Genomic DNA, 18,216 nt, shown 5'->3' with positions numbered 1-18,216 from the left:
GAGACAGGAATACTTAAAGCTCTACCCCTGGTTCTAGTAACTTGTCTGAAATGATCTATGATGTGACCAGTGTCAGACTAGCATCTGAGTTTAAGTCCACACACAGCTGTGAGCGCCATGTTCTGGCATAACTGTTTGATCGCAGCCTAACCTACCCCTCAGTGACATTGTGAATGGGAAATGGGCGGGGGCAGAGAGAGAAATTCATGGGTGCTCATCTGAGCTCCTTGGACGAGTTCAGAGATAGTCTGGAAGCCTATAAATATGGGACATTTTCAATCTGAGCAGCTATCAAGGCCAATTTTCCGACATGGGGGTGGTTCCCAATCTTCTCCAGCCTTGAAAGAAGACACTCAGCGTAGTGTAAAGAGCACTGGAATCTAAACTGGTTTGTTTCCCCACTCTTCCACATGAGCAACAGACTTGACTTTGGGCCAGTCATGGTTCTCTCAGAACTATCTCACCTCATAAGGTGTCTGTTGTGGGAAGAGGAAGGTCATTGTAAGCTGCTTTGAGACTCCTCACAGGAGATGAGGGCAGGATATAAATCCAAATTCTCCCCTTCTCACCTTTGAGCCTTTTGATCAAAAAGTTGACGAATTTTCAAAATGCTTCACTTGCAGAATTTGGGAGTAGAGATTCCCCAGTACTAAATGCACTTGCACAGCCTAACTCATGGCAATCAGTACAGCATACTATGTTCAGCTTTGGTTGCCAACAGGCCTGGAGAAAAAGGTCCTGTACCTTTTAACATCTGACTTATGGCAATTTCGTAGGGTTTTCAAGGCAAGAGACGTTCAAAGGTCTGTCTTTGCCTTACAACCCTGGTATTCCATGGAGGTCTCACATCCAAATACTAGCCAGGGCTGACCCTGCTGGGCTTCTAGGATTTGATGAGATCAAGCTGGCCTGAGAGGTATCCAAGTCAGGACTCTGCCCCTTTAATAGAATCTGAATGCATGGAAAGGGGCAGCAGAAGCATTGAGGTAATTAATATATCCCAGTCCATGACAGCCTGTATTAAAGAAACATGACACTCCCAAAATAAGCCCTGAATATAAACACCTCCTAAACAAGAAAGTTTGCACCAATGTTCTCAGCTTTGGAGGACAATTAACATCTATGGTTATGGAAAGGAAGGTGTAAACATTTTAACTAATAAGAAAACAGTCTGGTTGACTGTAAACATCTGAGTTCCAGACCAAGGGGAGGAATAGAGAAGACTTAAAAACACCCTGGGGCATCACAGTAAATAAGGACTAGGCACAGTATTTCAATTGGAGTGGGGAGCAGGAGGGATGCTGTTTAAGTGAAAGAAAGAACATAAGAACATAAAAACTAGCCTGCTGCATCAGACCAGAGTCCATCTAGTCCAGCACTCTACTACTCGCAGTGGCCCACCAGGTGCCTTTGGGAGCTCACATGCAGGATGTGAAAGCAATGGCCTTCTGCGGCTGTTGCTCCCCCAGCACCTGGTCTGCTAAGGCATTTGCAATCACAGATCAAGGAGGATCAAGATTGGTAGCCATAGATCGACTTCTCCTCCATAAATCTGTCCAAGCCCTTTTTAAAGCTATCCAGGTTAGTGGCCATCACCTCCTAATTCTTTCCCCCAGCATTTTCAATGAATGCCCCCTGGTTCTAGTATTGTGAGAAAGAGAGAAAAATTTCTCTCTGTCAACATTTTAAGCATAAGCATTTTTTTATTGTCATTGTGCACGCACAACGAAATTTACAACCCCATGCATAATTTTATAGACTTCAATCATATACCCCCTCAGTTATCTCCTCTCCAAACTAAAGAGTTCCAAATGCTGCAGCCCCTCCTCATAAGGAAGGTGCTCCAATCCCTCAATCATCCTTGTTGCCCTTCTCTGCACTTTTTCTATCTCTTTGATATCCTTTTTGAGATGTGGTGACCAGAACTGAATACAGTACTCCAAGTGCGGTCGCACCACTGCTTTATATAAGGGCATGACAATCTTTGCAGTTTTATTATCAACTCCTTTCCTAATTATCATCAGCATAGAGTTTGCCTTTTTCACAGCTGCCATGCATTGAGTTGACATTCCCATGGAACTATCCACTAAGACGCCCAAATCCCTTTCCTGGTCTGTGACTGATAGCACTGACCCCTGTAGCGTGTATGTGAAGTTTGGATTTTTTGCCCCTATGTGCATCACTTTGCATTTTGCTACATTGAACTGCATTTGCCATTTCTGAGCCCACTCACCTAATTTATCAAGGTCCGCTTGGAGCTCTTCGCAATCCTTTGTGGTTCTCACCACCCTACATAATTTGGAATCATCTGCAAACTTGGCCACCACGCTACCCACCCCTACTTCCAGGTCATTTATGAATAGGAAAAATCAAATAACCCAGAAGTACTCCTTTTTCATTCCTTGCACCATTGCTGGTAGGTTGTTCACACACACACACACACACACACACACCCTACCACCACCACACCCTACATCTTCCACAGGCCCTAGGAATGCTTATGAAACTATGTTTATTCCAGGCTGTACATATGCCCCTGAATTTCCTTGGAGCTGGCTCTGGAAAAAAGATTGCTAACTTGGCAGACCAGAACTAAGGAAAAATGTCAACTATGTATGTTGTGAATGAAGCTGTGAATATTCAGAAATTTATATCTTATGTTGGGATTTTTAAAAAAAAAATTACACAATTTCTGTTCTTCCTGACCTCAGTACAAAGGCACGCTGCGACATCTGGGCACATAAATAAGCTGGCCTTAAATCTTTCATGCTTGAGTTCTTACCGTGTGCTGAAAAAAACATCTTGAGGTTTTTCTGAGCTTACATGGGACAGCAAAAGCCAGAAATGGCTGGTGATAACCGATTGTTTTTGTGGATTTGTAAAGCAGTCATTAAAAATATACCAAAGGATATAACTGACTCCAGTCAGCATTCCTGAGCTTTTGGGTTTATTAATCTTACATGAAAAAAAATTTAAAACCATTCCTTTAGCTATTATAGCACCTTTCGTTCTCTCTTTAATCTCTGAAAAGAATATATGCCAAACTAGATCGAGCGTACAATCGTGTGCACTTTTCTCAGAACAGCCAAAATTTGGGAGTGTAAACTTTTAAAAATCAAAGCTCCCTTCATCAAATATGAAAACTTTGACTGTCCAAAGCTCTTGCCTGGAAAATCTCCTTGGTCTCTACAGTGCTACTGGAACTGAATCTAGTTATTGCACTGCAGACCAACCTGGCTACTCTGGAGAACTTTTCTAATTAGTAACCCCCACTGAGCTCCCACTCCCAACGTTTAATGTTTATATTTTTATACCATTTTATATCATTGCATTGGTTTTATATGTTTTACATATAAGTTGCCTCAAGTCCCTTTGGGAGATTGGTGGGGTAAAAATGTAATATATAAATAAATAAAGTCCCGGAGGAGGGAAAGCTCAAAGCAGGGTCTCTGAAGTTCATTTTAGCTGATGGGCAGGTATGCAAGAGAGGCGCCAGCCCTTGGGTCTGATGCAGTGGAGGCCTTTGCTACCTGGCAAAATGCAATCCTATAATACCCCCCTGTAAGCAATTTTGCTCCTGGGGTTTAAACCATGTGAAGTTTGCATGCTCCCTCCATTTCCTCACATAAATTTTTTTTTTTAATATCGTCCCATGGCCATCGCTTGGGTGAAACATGCACGTCTGCCCCCTTTAAGTTGTTATGTAGATTTTATGCCATCTTGTTGTAACTGGTTTTCATGTTTATAATTTTTGTACTGTTTTACATATTGTATTTTTTAAAATTGTGTGTATTTATGTAAGCCACCTCTAGTCCTTTGGGAGACTGGAGGGGTACAAATGCAAGATATAAATAAAGGTAGTTTCCCCTTCAGTCGTGTCTGACCCTAGAGTACCACTGCAAGCAGTGATTTCATAGGCAAGCTGTTTTTGTGAGGTAGTTTGCCATTGCTTTCCCCGGCTATTCTTTACCCCCTAGCTATGTGCTAGGTACTCATTTACCAACCAAGGAATAGATGGATGGCTGAGTTGACCACGAGCCAGATGCCAGGATATCTGACCCACAGGGGGCTCGAACTCCTGGCTGTGTGAGTGGCAGTGCAAGCACTTAACCACTACGTCACGCGGCTCCTCAAGATATAAATAAATAAATATAAACAAGGATCAGGATGCAAAGCGGCATCCTCCACTGAGCGCAGAGGCTCTCACTCAGCTGCTTTACTAGAAATTCTGCCACTTCGGCTGCCAGAGACGTTCCGCAAGCACTACGCATGCGCGTCCGTTTCGTCCAGTACCCAAACGCTCAGAGGAATCATGCAAACCAGCACTACGCATGCGCGGCAATCCAGGGCCTTGCGCACCACAGAGTTTGCGGACAAACAAACCCCCTCTTCCCTCCCACTAACGAACAGAGCCATGTGGCCTCGGCTAGACCACGCGACCGCGAGCATGCCTAGAGAATCTCGCGAGAGCCTGCTCGATCGCCTGCTCGCCCTAGACTTGGGCCGAGGAAGCCTCGCGATAGGTGGCACCTTGAGCGTGAAATCTCGCGAGAGGGGAAGGACCTCCTTCTCTTTCTTTTCCGCCCTGGCAAGATGGTAGGTTGGGAGCTCTGTGCTCGCTCCGTTGTATTTCAATAGAGACGGGACTCGTGGGGGTCCCCAGGAGGCCCCAAGAGCCGGGTGCCAGCGGGTACTGGCTGTCCCCATTGTAGGGAGGGGAAGATGCGCCCGGGGCACCTATTGGGGACCGAGATACAGGGAACTTTGGGGAGGGTCTTGTCTCCCCCGCCCCCAGTTTAGCCAGTTTCTGCATTTTTCGTGTGTGGTTCAGTGGCTAGTATCTGAGAGACCTGAGCTGGACCTCCCATCCACGCCATGAGAACTCGCTGCCAGACTTTAGCTTAACCTATCAGGATTGTTGTGAGGAGGATGTGGGAATTAAATAGGCCGTGTTGGGCCCCCATTAGGGGACAAAGGCGGGGTATAAGTGAAGTAAATAAACCAATTAAATGCTACATGAGAAATCCTAAGGAGCCACCTCGTTCCATGCAGCAGCTTGGCCAAGTGTTTTGTGCTGATTTGTTCGCCATCTTTCCTCCCAACTGTGTTGTTTTTGAGGCAGGAGGAAATTAAGAGTAGACCCATTAAAATAGCTCCACAGCTTAATTTGATCAGGAAGTGTGTGTCTTTCCAGAGCCCTGTGTGACAAAATTAAAAAATAACAGAATTGTTAAAAAATAACAGTGTTAAAAAACTTTAAAATATTTTTTTAAAACCATACAAATGGCTTCAAGCCATTGTGTGAAACAAAAAAAAATGGAACATAGTTGGGCATAAAGAAGAGCTTTACAATGTCTTCCATATCCACACTGAAGCCATATTTGCTGTATTTATACATGTCTTAAAATGGCATGGATTTTCTCCTGAAGGCTTAGTGTGTTTAATCAACCTTTCTAAAACGATCTGAAGAAATGAGGAAGATTAGGCTGAGAGAGTGATTGGCCCATAAACAATCAGCAAGTTTCATATGGTTGCCAGCATTGTATTGAGAAATTCCTGGTGATTTGGTGGGGGGAGTCTGAGGAAGTGGAAGTTTGGGAAAGGGTGAGATCTCAGTAGGATTAGATGCTATAGAACACACCCTTCAGAGCAGCCATTTTCTCCAGGTGAGCTGATCTCTTTCATCTAACGATCAACTGTGATCCCAGGAGAGCACTCGGCTCTACCTGGAGGCTGGCAACCCTTTTTAATGGCAGAGTGGGGATATGATGATTACATTCTGATCACTGATGGTCTAGTCCCCCTCATTTATTCAAGACTCAGACTGTTGATAGTCATTAGAGTGATTTGGTATAGGATTGCATTGGTTGTGTGCCAGATATGTTGGTACCCAGCCAACTTGTGTTTTGATAGAGCAGAAGATTCCATAATACAGAATATCTCAGAGGCAGCCTTGCAGATTCGGACAACCGTTCTCTTCCCTTAGTCTAGAGAGAGTGTGTGTGTGTTTTGGAACTCCCTGTCCGAACTATCTGATGACGGTTCTAGTCATGCAAATCTGATGGGTTTTCTCTGATTTATAAATAATGTTTCTCATCTTGGGATGTCTTACTAGTTAAATATACTTCAAATCAATAAAATCAGTTACAAGGCAACATGTGATGTCAAATGGTAATTGCCTGGTTCTGCCCAGTAAAATTTTAGGGTGTGCAGTGTTCAAAAACTATTGACTCTGAGGGGGGGATATGATTGAAGTCTATAAAATTATGCATGGGGTAGAAAATGTTGACAGAGACATTTTTCTCTCTTTCTCACAATACTAGAATCAGGGGGCATTCATTGAAAATGCTGGGGGGAAGAATTAGGACTAATAAAAGGAAACACTTCTTCACGCAACTTGTAATTGGTGTTTGGAATATGCTGCCACAGGAGGTGGTGATGGCCACTAACCTGGATAGCTTTAAAAAGGGCTTGGACAGATTTATGGAGAGAAGTCGCATCTATGAGCTCCCAATCTTGATCCTCCTTGATCTCAGATTGCAAATGCCTTAGCAGACCAGGTGCTCAGGAGCAGCAGCAGCAGAAGGCCATTGCTTTCACATCCTGCATGTGAGCTCCCAAAGGCACCTGGTGGGCCACTGCGAGTGGCAGAGTGCTGGACTAGATGGACTCTGGTCTGTTCCAGCAGGCTCGTTCTTATGACTCTTGAGATCGTTTTTTTCCCATGGGCCTGTTACCCCAGATTTTGACGGATGAGTATGTGTATCTCATATTTATCATTATATGTTTGTCTCTCTTTAGCCTTCCAGACTGAGGAAGACCAGGAAACTGAGGGGCCATGTCAGCCATGGCCATGGCCGTATCGGTATGTGTAAAGGGCTCATGGGATTGTTTCATTGTTTGGTATATTGCTGTTTTCTAGAAATCATCTTTGATGCAACATAAGCCTGAAGGAAGGGTGATCTTTTTAATGTTATCTGTAAAAACCTGCCATAAAGACAAATACCAGCAGTTTCTGTCCCACTTTTGGGGTAATTCCACAGGAGCAAAACACTCAGTCCATATCTGTCCATTGTTTGGTCTTCTGGCAGTGACTGTTTTTCCATGAGTGCTGCTCTTTTGCTTACTGTGGCCAACTTGGAGCCCCCTCAATAAACACCAGTTGTCAGTAAGAACTGGTTTAAGACCCTGTCTGCCTCGGGCTGTACTTGTATTCATGTTTCTAATCAGGACTTGAATCCCTTTTCTGCAAAGCATGTAACTAGTTCAGAGACCAAAACAAAACATGGTGTACAACAGATACTTTCTCAGACAGAACTCATAATCCACAATTAAGACAAGTAGGACATTGGAATAGCAGACTAAAGAATCACATAGACTGTTGTTGTTGTTTTTTTGCATCACTGCTTGGCTTAGGTTGGAGTATCCACCAGGACCAAAAACTAACAAGTTGCAGAAGTGTTTTTGTTTCTTGCCATTGTGAAGTAATGTAAAACTGCTTTCTGCCACATGGTTTTCAGAACAGTTTCAGCCCAGTTTCAGCTTTATCCTGATATCGTAAAAAATGAGTAAGACAGATGATAGCTGCTTGCCTGGCCAGTGTTTTCTTTTTACGGTCAGGGCAGCTTGGTCCAGATAACCAGGTGGGGGAGCACAGCAAGCAGCAGGGGGGAAAAACCCACTGCCACTTGGAAAAACTCCACTGGCAAAAATGACTTCTGCCGGTCGCACCCTTCCGAGTTTGGACGCCACAGAGCTGTGCAATTCCCGCCTGCCAGTCTGTTTGCTCTCTGCAGATGTAGATGCCCCTTAAGGCAGCAGAGTGGGCAAACATGTCGACACAACCTTGCACCGCTCCCACAACTCATTCCACCATGTTACCCTCCACCCCATCTGGATTGGGCTGTAAATCTTGCTTCAGTAACCAAATCATACATCCATGCTTTCCAGTCCTGGCAAGGGTGCCCAGTATAATTGGTTTCATGCACCTGAATCAGAGTTGCATCTCTGCCCGCCAGCTTATTGTCCGTGGTGGCGAACCTTTGGCACTCCAGATGTTATGGACTACAATTCCCATCAGCCCCTGCCAGCACGGCTGATGGGAATTGTAGTCCATAACATCTGGAGTGCCAAAGGTTCGCCATCACTGGTTTATGTGTTACTCAGGAAAATCCAAAAAGTTGGAAATGTAGTCTGGCCAGAACGCACAAATGTTTGATTCCTGCTTGTTGGATATTTTTTTTAAAATTTATTTATTAGATTTTTATACCGCCCTATCCCCGAGGGGCTCCGGGCGGTGTACAACAATAAACATAATATAATATAAAATGGCTAAATCGTTAAAAGCAGCGATAAAACAGTAAAAGCTAAATCTCATAAATACAGTATAAAAATACTAGCATAAATATAAATGGTGTCCAGCAGCTCCGTATTCAAAATGGGTATGGCAGACACTTGACCTTTCTACTTTACCGACTGTTGAAATGGAGGTTGGGGGCTTCTAAAGATCAAAACCAAAATGTCAGTTTAAGAATGTTCTGAGTAATCTGTGCTTTGTTGGCAGCTCTGCACTTCTCTTTAATCTCTTATTATTGTCTCTCTTAGGCAAACATAGGAAGCATCCCGGAGGACGTGGTAATGCTGGAGGCATGCATCACCACAGAATTAATTTTGACAAATAGTAAGCTATCTTACCTGTTAGTTTTTAAAATTAAATTCCCTGTTTCTTCTCTGCGCATTTGGCATGGCTTGGAGTAGATGAGACAGTTCATTTTGTGGCTATACTCTGTTCCAGAAGAAGATGATAGTAGACTGTGTATTCCTCCCCCACAAAACTAAGCATGCTGAACTTCCTTTGTTGTAGGAGCTCCACCTGGCTCCTGGTGCCTACCTAGTCCTGCTCCCTCCATCCATTTGAAAGTAAAAATACATTTTGGCTTAAATGCTCTTGTATCACAGTATCATATTCAGTAATGCACAAAATGACAAAGGCAGCATACAAAAATGAATGGTAATTCACATGTGCATCAGGGCTATATTCTAAGGCGGAAGCATACAATTTTCTCAACCGTTGCACCTCAACGGACCAAACTATCATCTTTCTGTGGGACAGGGTATAAGAACTTCATTTGTTGATAATGTCATAATGTATCCAGCCCTTGGAAAACCCGTTGCCAATCACTGAACTGTGTTTGGAGAAAATAAACGTACGGTATGCTAACAGCAAAGCCTTAAGAGTTTGTTTACAAAGTTACAGAAATATGCATTAATTCATTGCTTTTGATTGAGCTGTTTACCTTGTTTAATAGCATTCTTTATCATGAGGTCTTGAGACACAATTTGTGAGAAAAATAAGCACATCCTTTGCTTTAGGGCATGGAGTAATTCTGTACATAATTTCTATCAGAAAATCTTAATTATAGTGTGGGAAGGAGAAACCCACCTATCTACAAATGACCGAGACTAGAGTCACATCTAGATACTGCCCGTTATCATGGTGTGCTATAGTACTCGAAGAGTAACAAACTGACTTTTATTCACTGGCTGTCCTCTTAATAGTACAGTCAGCCACCAGGTTAGTAACAAATAACTTTCTCAAACCAAAAAGTGTGGACATTCAAGAGAATGGGCACAATGATTTGTGTTTCTTTTATAGTGCTTCTCCAGTGTTCAGAGTTCTTTGCAGATTCAGTCTGTGTAAATTTTTGGAGCCGACTGCTGACTGCCACCAAGTGTACAACTTACGTTGTGCTCAGAAAATAACCTGAGGAACGCTGGCCCAAAAATTGTCCAGCTATCCTCAACCAGGGCTAGATCCTTTTCGGATCTGACCACAGCTTGGTGGAACACCTTGTCCAATGAGGCCAGGGCCCAGTGGAATCTGTCACAGGCCTGCAAGGTGAAGATGTTTTGCCAGGCCTATGGTTGAGGGCAGCAACATTATTTCAACTTATCTGACCTCCCCTCTCTCTTTGGTTGTTTTGGTTAATTGGGCTTATTGCTGCTGTCACATCAGGAGACAGAATGCTGGTGTATATATGGAAGGATGCCATAGCATGGAAATCCATGTTGTTGTTAACTGGATAATTTATTGTTGTTCAGCACTCTGAGGCCTATTCTGCACATGCAGAATAATGCACTTCCAATGCACTTTGCAGCTGTTCAGAATAGCAAAATCCACTTGCAAACAATTGAAAGTGGATTATTCTGCATGTGCGGAAGGGGCCTGAGCCTGTCTGGTGAGGAGAGTGGTTTATAAGTTTAGAAAAATAAATAAGTATCTGCAGAATGAGCTTGATTTACTGGACTTTGGCCTTCCATCAACTTGCCTGCAATGGTGTTGAGAGAGCAGGAGCATAGGAGCCAGGGGCAATCTAGGTGCTTGAAAAAGGTGTGTAGAACCTGGGGGGACACACCCAGAGAGGCTTCTGACTTAGGCAGGGGAGCTCAAGGAAGACTAAGAACACTGACAAAATGGTGGTATAAATAGAATTTTTTTGTTTTTCAACAGCTATACAATTAACACAAGGCTCTGTTTTATGTGTGCGTTCTCTAGCTAAAAGGTTGTGCTGGTGTATTTCAAAATGAATGACTGTGTGTTGTACACTTTCTTCTTAGTCATCCTGGTTATTTTGGGAAAGTTGGTATGAGACACTTCCACTTGAAGAAGAACCAGCACTTCTGCCCGACACTCAATCTAGATAAACTCTGGACGCTCGTCAGTGAGCAGACAAGGCTCAATTACGCCAAACATCCGGCTGGGTTAGCACCTGTGATTGATGTGGTCCGCTCGGTAAGTGATGGTCGTGCTTGTTTCCTGAGCCTAGTTGTTTATCATGACCCAAGCTGGTCCATTCATACTGTCTCCTGATGGTTTTAACTTTGAAATATACCTGCATATATTGTGTACCCTAATGGGTACACCTTCAAAATGCAGTAGTCTACAGTAGTGTTTGGCAAGTCATTCAGCTCTTGAAAAGGGCAACTTAACATTGAAGAAGTAGAGTTTGGATTTATATCCCCTCTTTCTCTCCTGTAGGAGACTCACAGGGGCTTACACTCTCCTGTAGGAGACTCAAAGGGGCTTACAAAGGGGCTTACAATTGTCCTTCCCCCCTCACAACAAACACCCTGTGAGGTAGGTGAGGCTGAGAGAGCTCTGGAAAGCTGTGACTAGTCCAAGATCACCCAGCTGGCGTGTGTGGGAGTGCACAGGCTAATCTGAATTCCCCAGATAAGCCTCCACAGCTCAGGCGGCAGAGTGGGGAATCAAACCCGGTTCCTCCAGATTGGAATGCACCTGCTCTTAACCACTATGCCACTGCTGTGGGTTTAAGGAAACACCACCATGAATTTCTTTTGACACCATCTCTATGCAGAATTTTAAGGTGTCTGAAGATTGATTTCTGTACCACAGGGCAGAGGGGAGCAGATGAGAGACTAGCTGGGTTGAACCAGTATTATGTGTTTCTCGAAAAGAAATTCCTGATCTCAGATGTTGTATCACAAGCCACCCAAATCAGCAACAATTCAGCTTCAGGATCATGGGCCAGAGAGAGAGCGCACAAGTTACAGTTTACTAGTATTGTCTGTGCTCTCTAGGTTGTTGAAGAAGTTGTTGAACAAGTGTGAAACTGACTATATAGAACCGGTTTACTTATTATTGTGAATTGGAACAGTGCAGCTGGGCTAGAACACTGTGAGTTCAATAAGTAAGTTCCTGACTACCTTTCAGACAAAGGGATGGGGGTCAGTTAAGTGCACAATGAAATTTATTTAAGCAGATATTGCAACCCCCAGGAGCCTTCGTAGGAAGTATGCAACCACGTGTATGCATGACACTTTCTTGAATTGAATTTACATAGATAAAACATGTTTACTCAGTAAGTGGCAGTTCCTGTTTTGGAAGATTCTCTGGTTTGCACATAGTTCAACTTTATAAACCACTAAATAAATCAAACTTCCAGGGATGAGAAGAGTTTGCTTTTTTGAATTGAATCTCCTGTGCTTGTCTTTCCAAAATGCTGGGTAGCAAACTCCCCCCTCCCCCCCAAAAAAAATTCTTCCAATTTGGACAATGAATGTTTAAATAATTAACTGCATTGCAATGCTTGGCAATTAACCTTACAGGGTTTCTTTCAGTGAGGGGGTTCCATGGGAAACATTTGGCTTTGCTCTTTTTCATTCAACGAAGGCCCTAAAAGCATAGGATAGTTTTCTTCCGTAGAAAGATTGCGTGCAAAAATACCGGTGAATTGAATCTCCTGGGCTTAACTTCCTGCCCTCTTGGATGCTCATTACAGAGAATTGTACCGATATTTCATTGAGACATGACATTAAACTTTCTTAATTTTGTGATAATTGCAGCCAAAAAATACTTGAAGGTGTCATGTAATTATCTGATAAGCGAGAGTACACATCTAAAGAAATGCTGGAACAAATGTTTCATTGTATGTTGCCAATATGCTGAAGCTGTAAGACATGTATCTCATACTATTTGTTCGCTGCTGATTGCTTTGAACTTGTTCTTCAGATTTTTTATCTTTTTATTGTTGTTGTTATTATTTATTGAATTTGGTATAAGCATAAGCATTTTATTGTCATAGTGCACGCACAACGAAATTTACAGCAGCATTCCTCGATGCACACAATTTCAGACTCATACCCCAACCTCACTTTCCCCTTCCTCCACCCATCTCTACACAGCCCCAAACACATCAACACGAAGCCGCAGAGTTTAGCATAGCCACAGCTCTAGAGTAAAAGCTGTCTCTAAGCCTCTTTGTCCTAGTTTTGATAGACCTGTATCGTCTGCCGGATGGTCACAGTTCAAAAAGAGAGTGTGCTGGATGAGCCCAGAATATTTTGGGCTTTCTTTAGGCTTCGGGAATTATAGAGTTCTTCCAAGGAGGGGATAGGGCAGCCGATAATCCTCTGTGCAGTCAACCCCAAAGGGCTCTTGTGGATCTTATATTTGTAGTTACAGCTAATGGATGCCAACCCCAAAGGGCTCTTGTGGATCTTATATTTGTAGTTACAGCTAATGATTCTGTGAAATTGTAAACTTTTTTGAAAGTAGTGTTTGCGAGTGAATTTGTGAGTACAGCCCTTGAGGCTAAATGGCTGGTTGTTGTTTTTTTCCAGGGCTATTACAAAGTCCTGGGCAAGGGGAAACTGCCTAAGCAGCCGGTAATCGTGAAAGCAAAATTCTTCAGCCGGAAAGCAGAAGAGAAAATCAAAGCGGTTGGTGGAGCCTGCGTACTCGTGGCATAAAAGACTTTCAGATGTACTCAAGTTTAAATAAACTTTATTTCAAACAGCTGTGGTTTGTATTGTATTCATTTAATGATGGAGATGGCTAATTGCCAGCTTCTTTGCAGGAGTTACAACTTCCAGAGGATATGAACCCATTGTAAGCCATACTTGTATGATTCTGTGATTGCTTTACGCAACTAGAGAAACGGTACTGAGTTTTAGAAGAGATTTATCTAGGGATTCTAAGGGAATGCCCATCGCCTGGCTCCTTAGGGTAGCTCTGCTGTAAAGGGATGTGCACCAATTTTATTTTATGTGGGGGTGCGGGGGGATTTTTGGATTTAGGTTTAATAGACCTGACAATCTTCACCAAACTCGGGCGGCTTTTGTACGGAGAGGCACCAGCAGCTGCGCTGCAAATTTGGTGCCTCTATCTTAATAAATAGCCCTTCCCGCCCCAAGGCCCCCAAAGTTTTCACCATTAACGAACATGGGAGCCATTCCCTTTAACTTTGAAAGGGAACAGCTCCACGTCATCCTCTGATGAATCTTCCATGTCGTGTGTGTTTTGAAATAAAGGCACCAAATTTGCAACACAGCTGCTGATGTGTCTCCTTATAACAGTGATGGCGAACCTATGGCACGGGTGCCAGAGGTGGCACTCAGAGCCCTCTCTGTGGGCACACGCAAACAGAGTGCGCCCCCTCCCACATCTAGGCTGGCGTGGGCCGCTGGGCTCGATTATTAGCATGAAACCTAAGACCTAGTTTTGGGGAAATAGTGTAGGTCACCCTGTTAAGCGCTGTTAAACCCCACTGATTTTCATGCAAAGAAATAAAGTGCGATCCTTTACCTGGGAGTAAGCTCGGCTGCTGGCAATGGGGCTTGCTTCTGAGTAAACCCTCCTAGGGTCGTGATTCACCCATTGGAAGAGATGCACGGTTGCTTCAAAGCAAAGCCCCAGACTACCACCAAGCTTACTCCCGAGTAACGCACACCTCGGAGCCAACCGTATTTTCTAAACTAAAACCTGAGTATTCAGGTTAAATTACCGTGTTGGCACTTTGCGATAAATAAGTAGGCTTTTGGTTGCAATTTGGGCAATCAGTATCAAAAAGGTTCGCCATTGCTGCCTTATAAGAACCCCCAATTTTGGTGAAGATTGGAACAGTCCAATTTTATGGGCCCCTAAATTTTACTCCATTGGACCCCCTGACCAAATTTTCACCAAATGGGAGTTTGGTAGTTCTACCTCAAAAAACCATGTCCCCCCAATAGAGCCCCTAAAAAAATAACCTGAAATAACCCCCCCCCCCCCCAATAAAAAAACAGGATTTTTTTTTCAGCTATGCCTTTTTTGCTCCATTAAATTGGTGCCTCTTTTTTTTTTTGCTGAAAAAAAGCCTCTGTTGGTCTGGCATATCTAAATGCACACCCCTAATGCTCTCTATGCCTTTGGACCAGGGCTGCTCCTTTGGCACCCCTTGGATGTGGGTGCAGAATTCAGCGGCCTGATTATTATGACTGAAACTTAGAGCTCTTCAGATTCTAAAGAGGGGCTTAAGTGGTGTATGAGCAACGCATGGTGAAATGTAAAAAAATTAGGGAGAAATTTAAGGAAGGTTTCCAAGGCTTTGAGAGAAAGGTATAGGGCTGTGAACTTTGCAGTTCTGACCTGTCTTTCTGCCCGCTACCCCTTGCCAAACAGCAGCTGTAAGAACTGCTTAGTCTGTACTATTCAGCTCCTAGTTGGGCAGATATTTAAGCAGGGGAGGAGCCACGTGACGTTGTGGTTAAGTGCTTGCACTGCCACTCGCATGGTCAGGAGTTCGAGCCTCCTGTGGGTCAGATATCCTAGTAGCTGGCTCATGGTCAACTCAGCCATCCATCCATTCCTTGGTCGGTAAATGAGCACCTAGCACATATCTAGGGGGTAAAGAATAGCCGCGGAAAGCAATGGCAAACTACCCCACAAAAACGGCTTGCCTATGAAATCACTGCTTGCTGTGGTACCCCAGGGTCGGACACGACTGAAGGGGAAACTTTATCTTTATTTAAGCAGGATATATCCGGTCCTATTCAAAGGCAAGACAATGCTAGAGCTATCAGCAAACACTTGCACAAAGGAGACTTGAGTGTTTTGGAGTTGTGTTACCATGTTTTCCAGTTTTTATCCAGAGCCTATTTACTCCCTGGAGTAAACACATAGGAATGTCCACTACAAAAAGTGGTTTTCTTCCTTTGAACTCCTAATTGCAGGATGTTATACTGATGTAAAGGACAGTCACATATTCGACTGTGGGGGTGGTGCAGGTTTGCATGCAGAAGGATATCAACACAGACACATACACACAGAGAAAAAGAGTGTGCCGGTCCTTTAATTATAAGCCACAGCCTCAGAAAAATTGCTGAAACATGTTTTCTTTATAAATACACCATATCTTGTGAAAATAAAAAAGGCTGTTTGCAGGATATAAGCGAAACCCACTCATACATCTACTGAAGCCCTTTGGAAAGGAATGGGAGACGCAGAAGCCACAAGTACTTGTCTTCATTCTTGGGAGTTTTTGCAGGTTTAGTGGAATGTGGGTTGGATCCTACCCTTCAGTACTGCTAATGCCATCGTATTCCTCAGGTGTAAGAGGCCTACTAACAGAAGAGCCTCTTGGGCAAAGAACCTTCTCAAGACCTTAAACAAAGGGCCTGGTACCAGCAGAACCGAATGGCAGGCTCCATTTCCCACGTTTCTCTGCCACAGAAATTGCAGTGTCAGTCCAAGGACGTAGGTAAGGTGGGGTTCTCAGGTTCAAACCCCCCCCCCCCATTGCATGTCTGAAGCTCCGCCCTCCGTTTGTGGGTTTTTTGTATTTTTAGTGTTTTTTTGTTTTTGGACTGCAGGGGGTGCATTTATTTCGCTAGCTGCACCAAACGTTCAGGGATTGTTTGGGAGACTCTTCTGATGATACTACCCAACTTTGGTGAGGTTTGGTTCAGGGGGTCCAAAGTTATGGACTCACAAAGGGGGTGCCCCATCCCCCATTGTTTCCAATGGGAGTTAATAGAAGATGGGGACTACATTTTTGAGGGTCCATAACTTTGGACCTCTTGAACCAAACTTCACCAAACCTGGGTGGTATCATTAGGAGAGTCTCTTACTGATACCACCCAGGTTTGGTGGCATTTGGTCCAGGGGGTCCAAAGCTATGGACTCCCAAAAGGGGTGTCTCCATCCCCCATTGTTTCCAATGGGAGCTAATAAGAGATGTGGGCTACACCCTTGAGGGTCCATAACTTTGGACCCCCTGAGCCAAACTTCGCCAAACCTGGGTGGTATCATCAGGAGAGTCTCCTAAAGATGCCCTGGAGGTTTGGTGCTGCTAGCTTAGTAATTGTAGCCCTGACAGAAGGCACCTCCAAAGTTTCCCCAGAATCTCCTTTTAAATCCACCCCCTTCAGCATGGATTTGAAGGGAGAATGGGGGAGGGGAGGGGTGGGGGAGAATCCACCCCAAAACAGCATCACTTTCAATGTTGTTTTAACTGGGGACCCCAGATTCTCCCTTTAAGGAGGATTGAAAAGGAGAATCTGGGCTCTCTAGTTTAAACACCATTGCAAGGGATGCTGTTTGGGGGTAGATTCCAGCATCACAGTGGCCGCAGGGGGGGCGGCAAACCTCAGATTTTGCACCAGGCTCCTTTTGCCCTAGCTATGCCTCTGCCCTGAGGGGAGGGCAGAAGGGGCTGTCGGCTGGGAGCCCAGCTGGTGGGCGGGCGGGGGAGGGCAAGGCAGGGGAGTCTGCTGTCCCTGGCCTCAGAGAGCTGCTTTTATAAGCACTGGTGGTGGGGTTTGGGGAGGCAGGGCCATGCCCCTGGGCGGGGGGGCGTGGCACTGCCCCCGAACCACCCCCCACCCCCCATTAAAAATCTATACCTACGTCCCTGTGTCAGCCCGGAAAACCCACAACAACAGGTAAATGAACTGTTTGATCAGATTACCATCTTTGTAAAAACATTCCAGCATGAAACTTTCAGGAAACACCAGACATTTGGTAGCTTCCAGCAATGCACCTTCTACCATATGTTCAGTACAGCGGGTAACATACTGCTCAGCTGCCAAGGTGTTATTCTGGCAGCGTTCTTAAAAACGTGTGACTTTTTTTGCTGCATGCTGCACATTTGGCCTGTTTTAGGACTAGCACAGCTACAAAATATTTGCACAATCAGGCTTGTTTTGCAAGCAGCTATGAAGAATACTTGAAAGTTCGTTCTCTTGTAGCATCACTTAAAAACACTCCCAAACTCATATGAAAGTAAATTTAAAAAAAACTTGGCTATAATAAAGCAGTGCAATTGTGCTCTGAAGTTATCATTTTTTTCAAATTAGTGTTATCACGAAAATGGGCTACAGTCTGGCCCAAATGATATTTGGCTTGGGATACGTACAAACTGGTAAATCCTTCAACAAAAGTTCTTTCCAACAAAAGTATTCTTTGCTAGGGCGTCGGTGGGAAACCTGGGAACCAGGTTAGTAGCAGAAAGTCTTCGTACCCTGTATTTTATTTATTTATTTATTTATTAAACTTATAGGCCGCCTCTTCCCAGAAGGGCTCAAGGCGGCTCACAAAATGGCTGTTCTTCAAGACAGCAAATCAAAACAACATAAAACTTAACCTATCAAACCCATTAAAAAAAACTTAAGCAGCAGTTGCTCACAACAAATATGAATTAAACAACAAAGTTGTTTAACAAGAGTTGGTTAAAAACAGGTGCCTGATCTAAAGGCCAAAAAAAGGGAGGGAATAGCCAGGGCCCGTGATGGGACCAACAACAGGCCCAACCAAGATGAGGAAAGGTGGAAACAGGCAGCCTCAGTTTCAGTTTCAGTGGGGGGCAGTAAAGCCGCGTTGCAGTTTTTTTTACAAATTTGTACACCCAGAACTTAGCAATAGAAGCGAGATAATTA

At 44.0% G+C, this 18,216-nt stretch overlaps 1 protein-coding gene and 1 non-coding gene across 2 annotated transcripts; both read left to right on the top strand.

Annotated features, from left to right (window-relative positions):
* Positions 1-4,479: 4,479 nt before the first annotated feature.
* LOC125433842 (60S ribosomal protein L27a-like) lies at positions 4,480-13,318 on the top strand. The gene is made up of 5 exons (XM_048498746.1): positions 4,480-4,596; positions 6,802-6,865; positions 8,605-8,680; positions 10,618-10,792; positions 13,144-13,318. The coding sequence occupies exons 1-5, from the start codon at positions 4,594-4,596 to the stop codon at positions 13,270-13,272; spliced, it is 447 nt and encodes a 148-aa protein (XP_048354703.1). The 5' UTR covers positions 4,480-4,593; the 3' UTR covers positions 13,273-13,318.
* Positions 9,456-9,587, top strand: LOC125434086. Its single transcript, XR_007244728.1, has one exon. It is a non-coding gene; the product is annotated as a small nucleolar RNA SNORA3/SNORA45 family (small nucleolar RNA).
* Positions 13,319-18,216: the final 4,898 nt, after the last annotated feature.

This window comes from Sphaerodactylus townsendi, linkage group LG05, assembly GCF_021028975.2.
Source record: "Sphaerodactylus townsendi isolate TG3544 linkage group LG05, MPM_Stown_v2.3, whole genome shotgun sequence".
In the NCBI taxonomy this organism is placed as follows: domain Eukaryota; kingdom Metazoa; phylum Chordata; class Lepidosauria; order Squamata; family Sphaerodactylidae; genus Sphaerodactylus; species Sphaerodactylus townsendi.
Note: the sequence above shows the minus strand (reverse complement) of the source record. Positions and strands in the feature narration are given on the sequence as shown.

Coding starts and splice junctions, on each gene's coding strand:
- LOC125433842 (XM_048498746.1), top strand. Junction 6,866..8,604: donor CCATGGCCATGGCCGTATCG/GTATGTGTAAAG, acceptor TGTCTCTCTTAG/GCAAACATAGGAAGCATCCC. Junction 10,793..13,143: donor TGATTGATGTGGTCCGCTCG/GTAAGTGATGGT, acceptor GTTTTTTTCCAG/GGCTATTACAAAGTCCTGGG.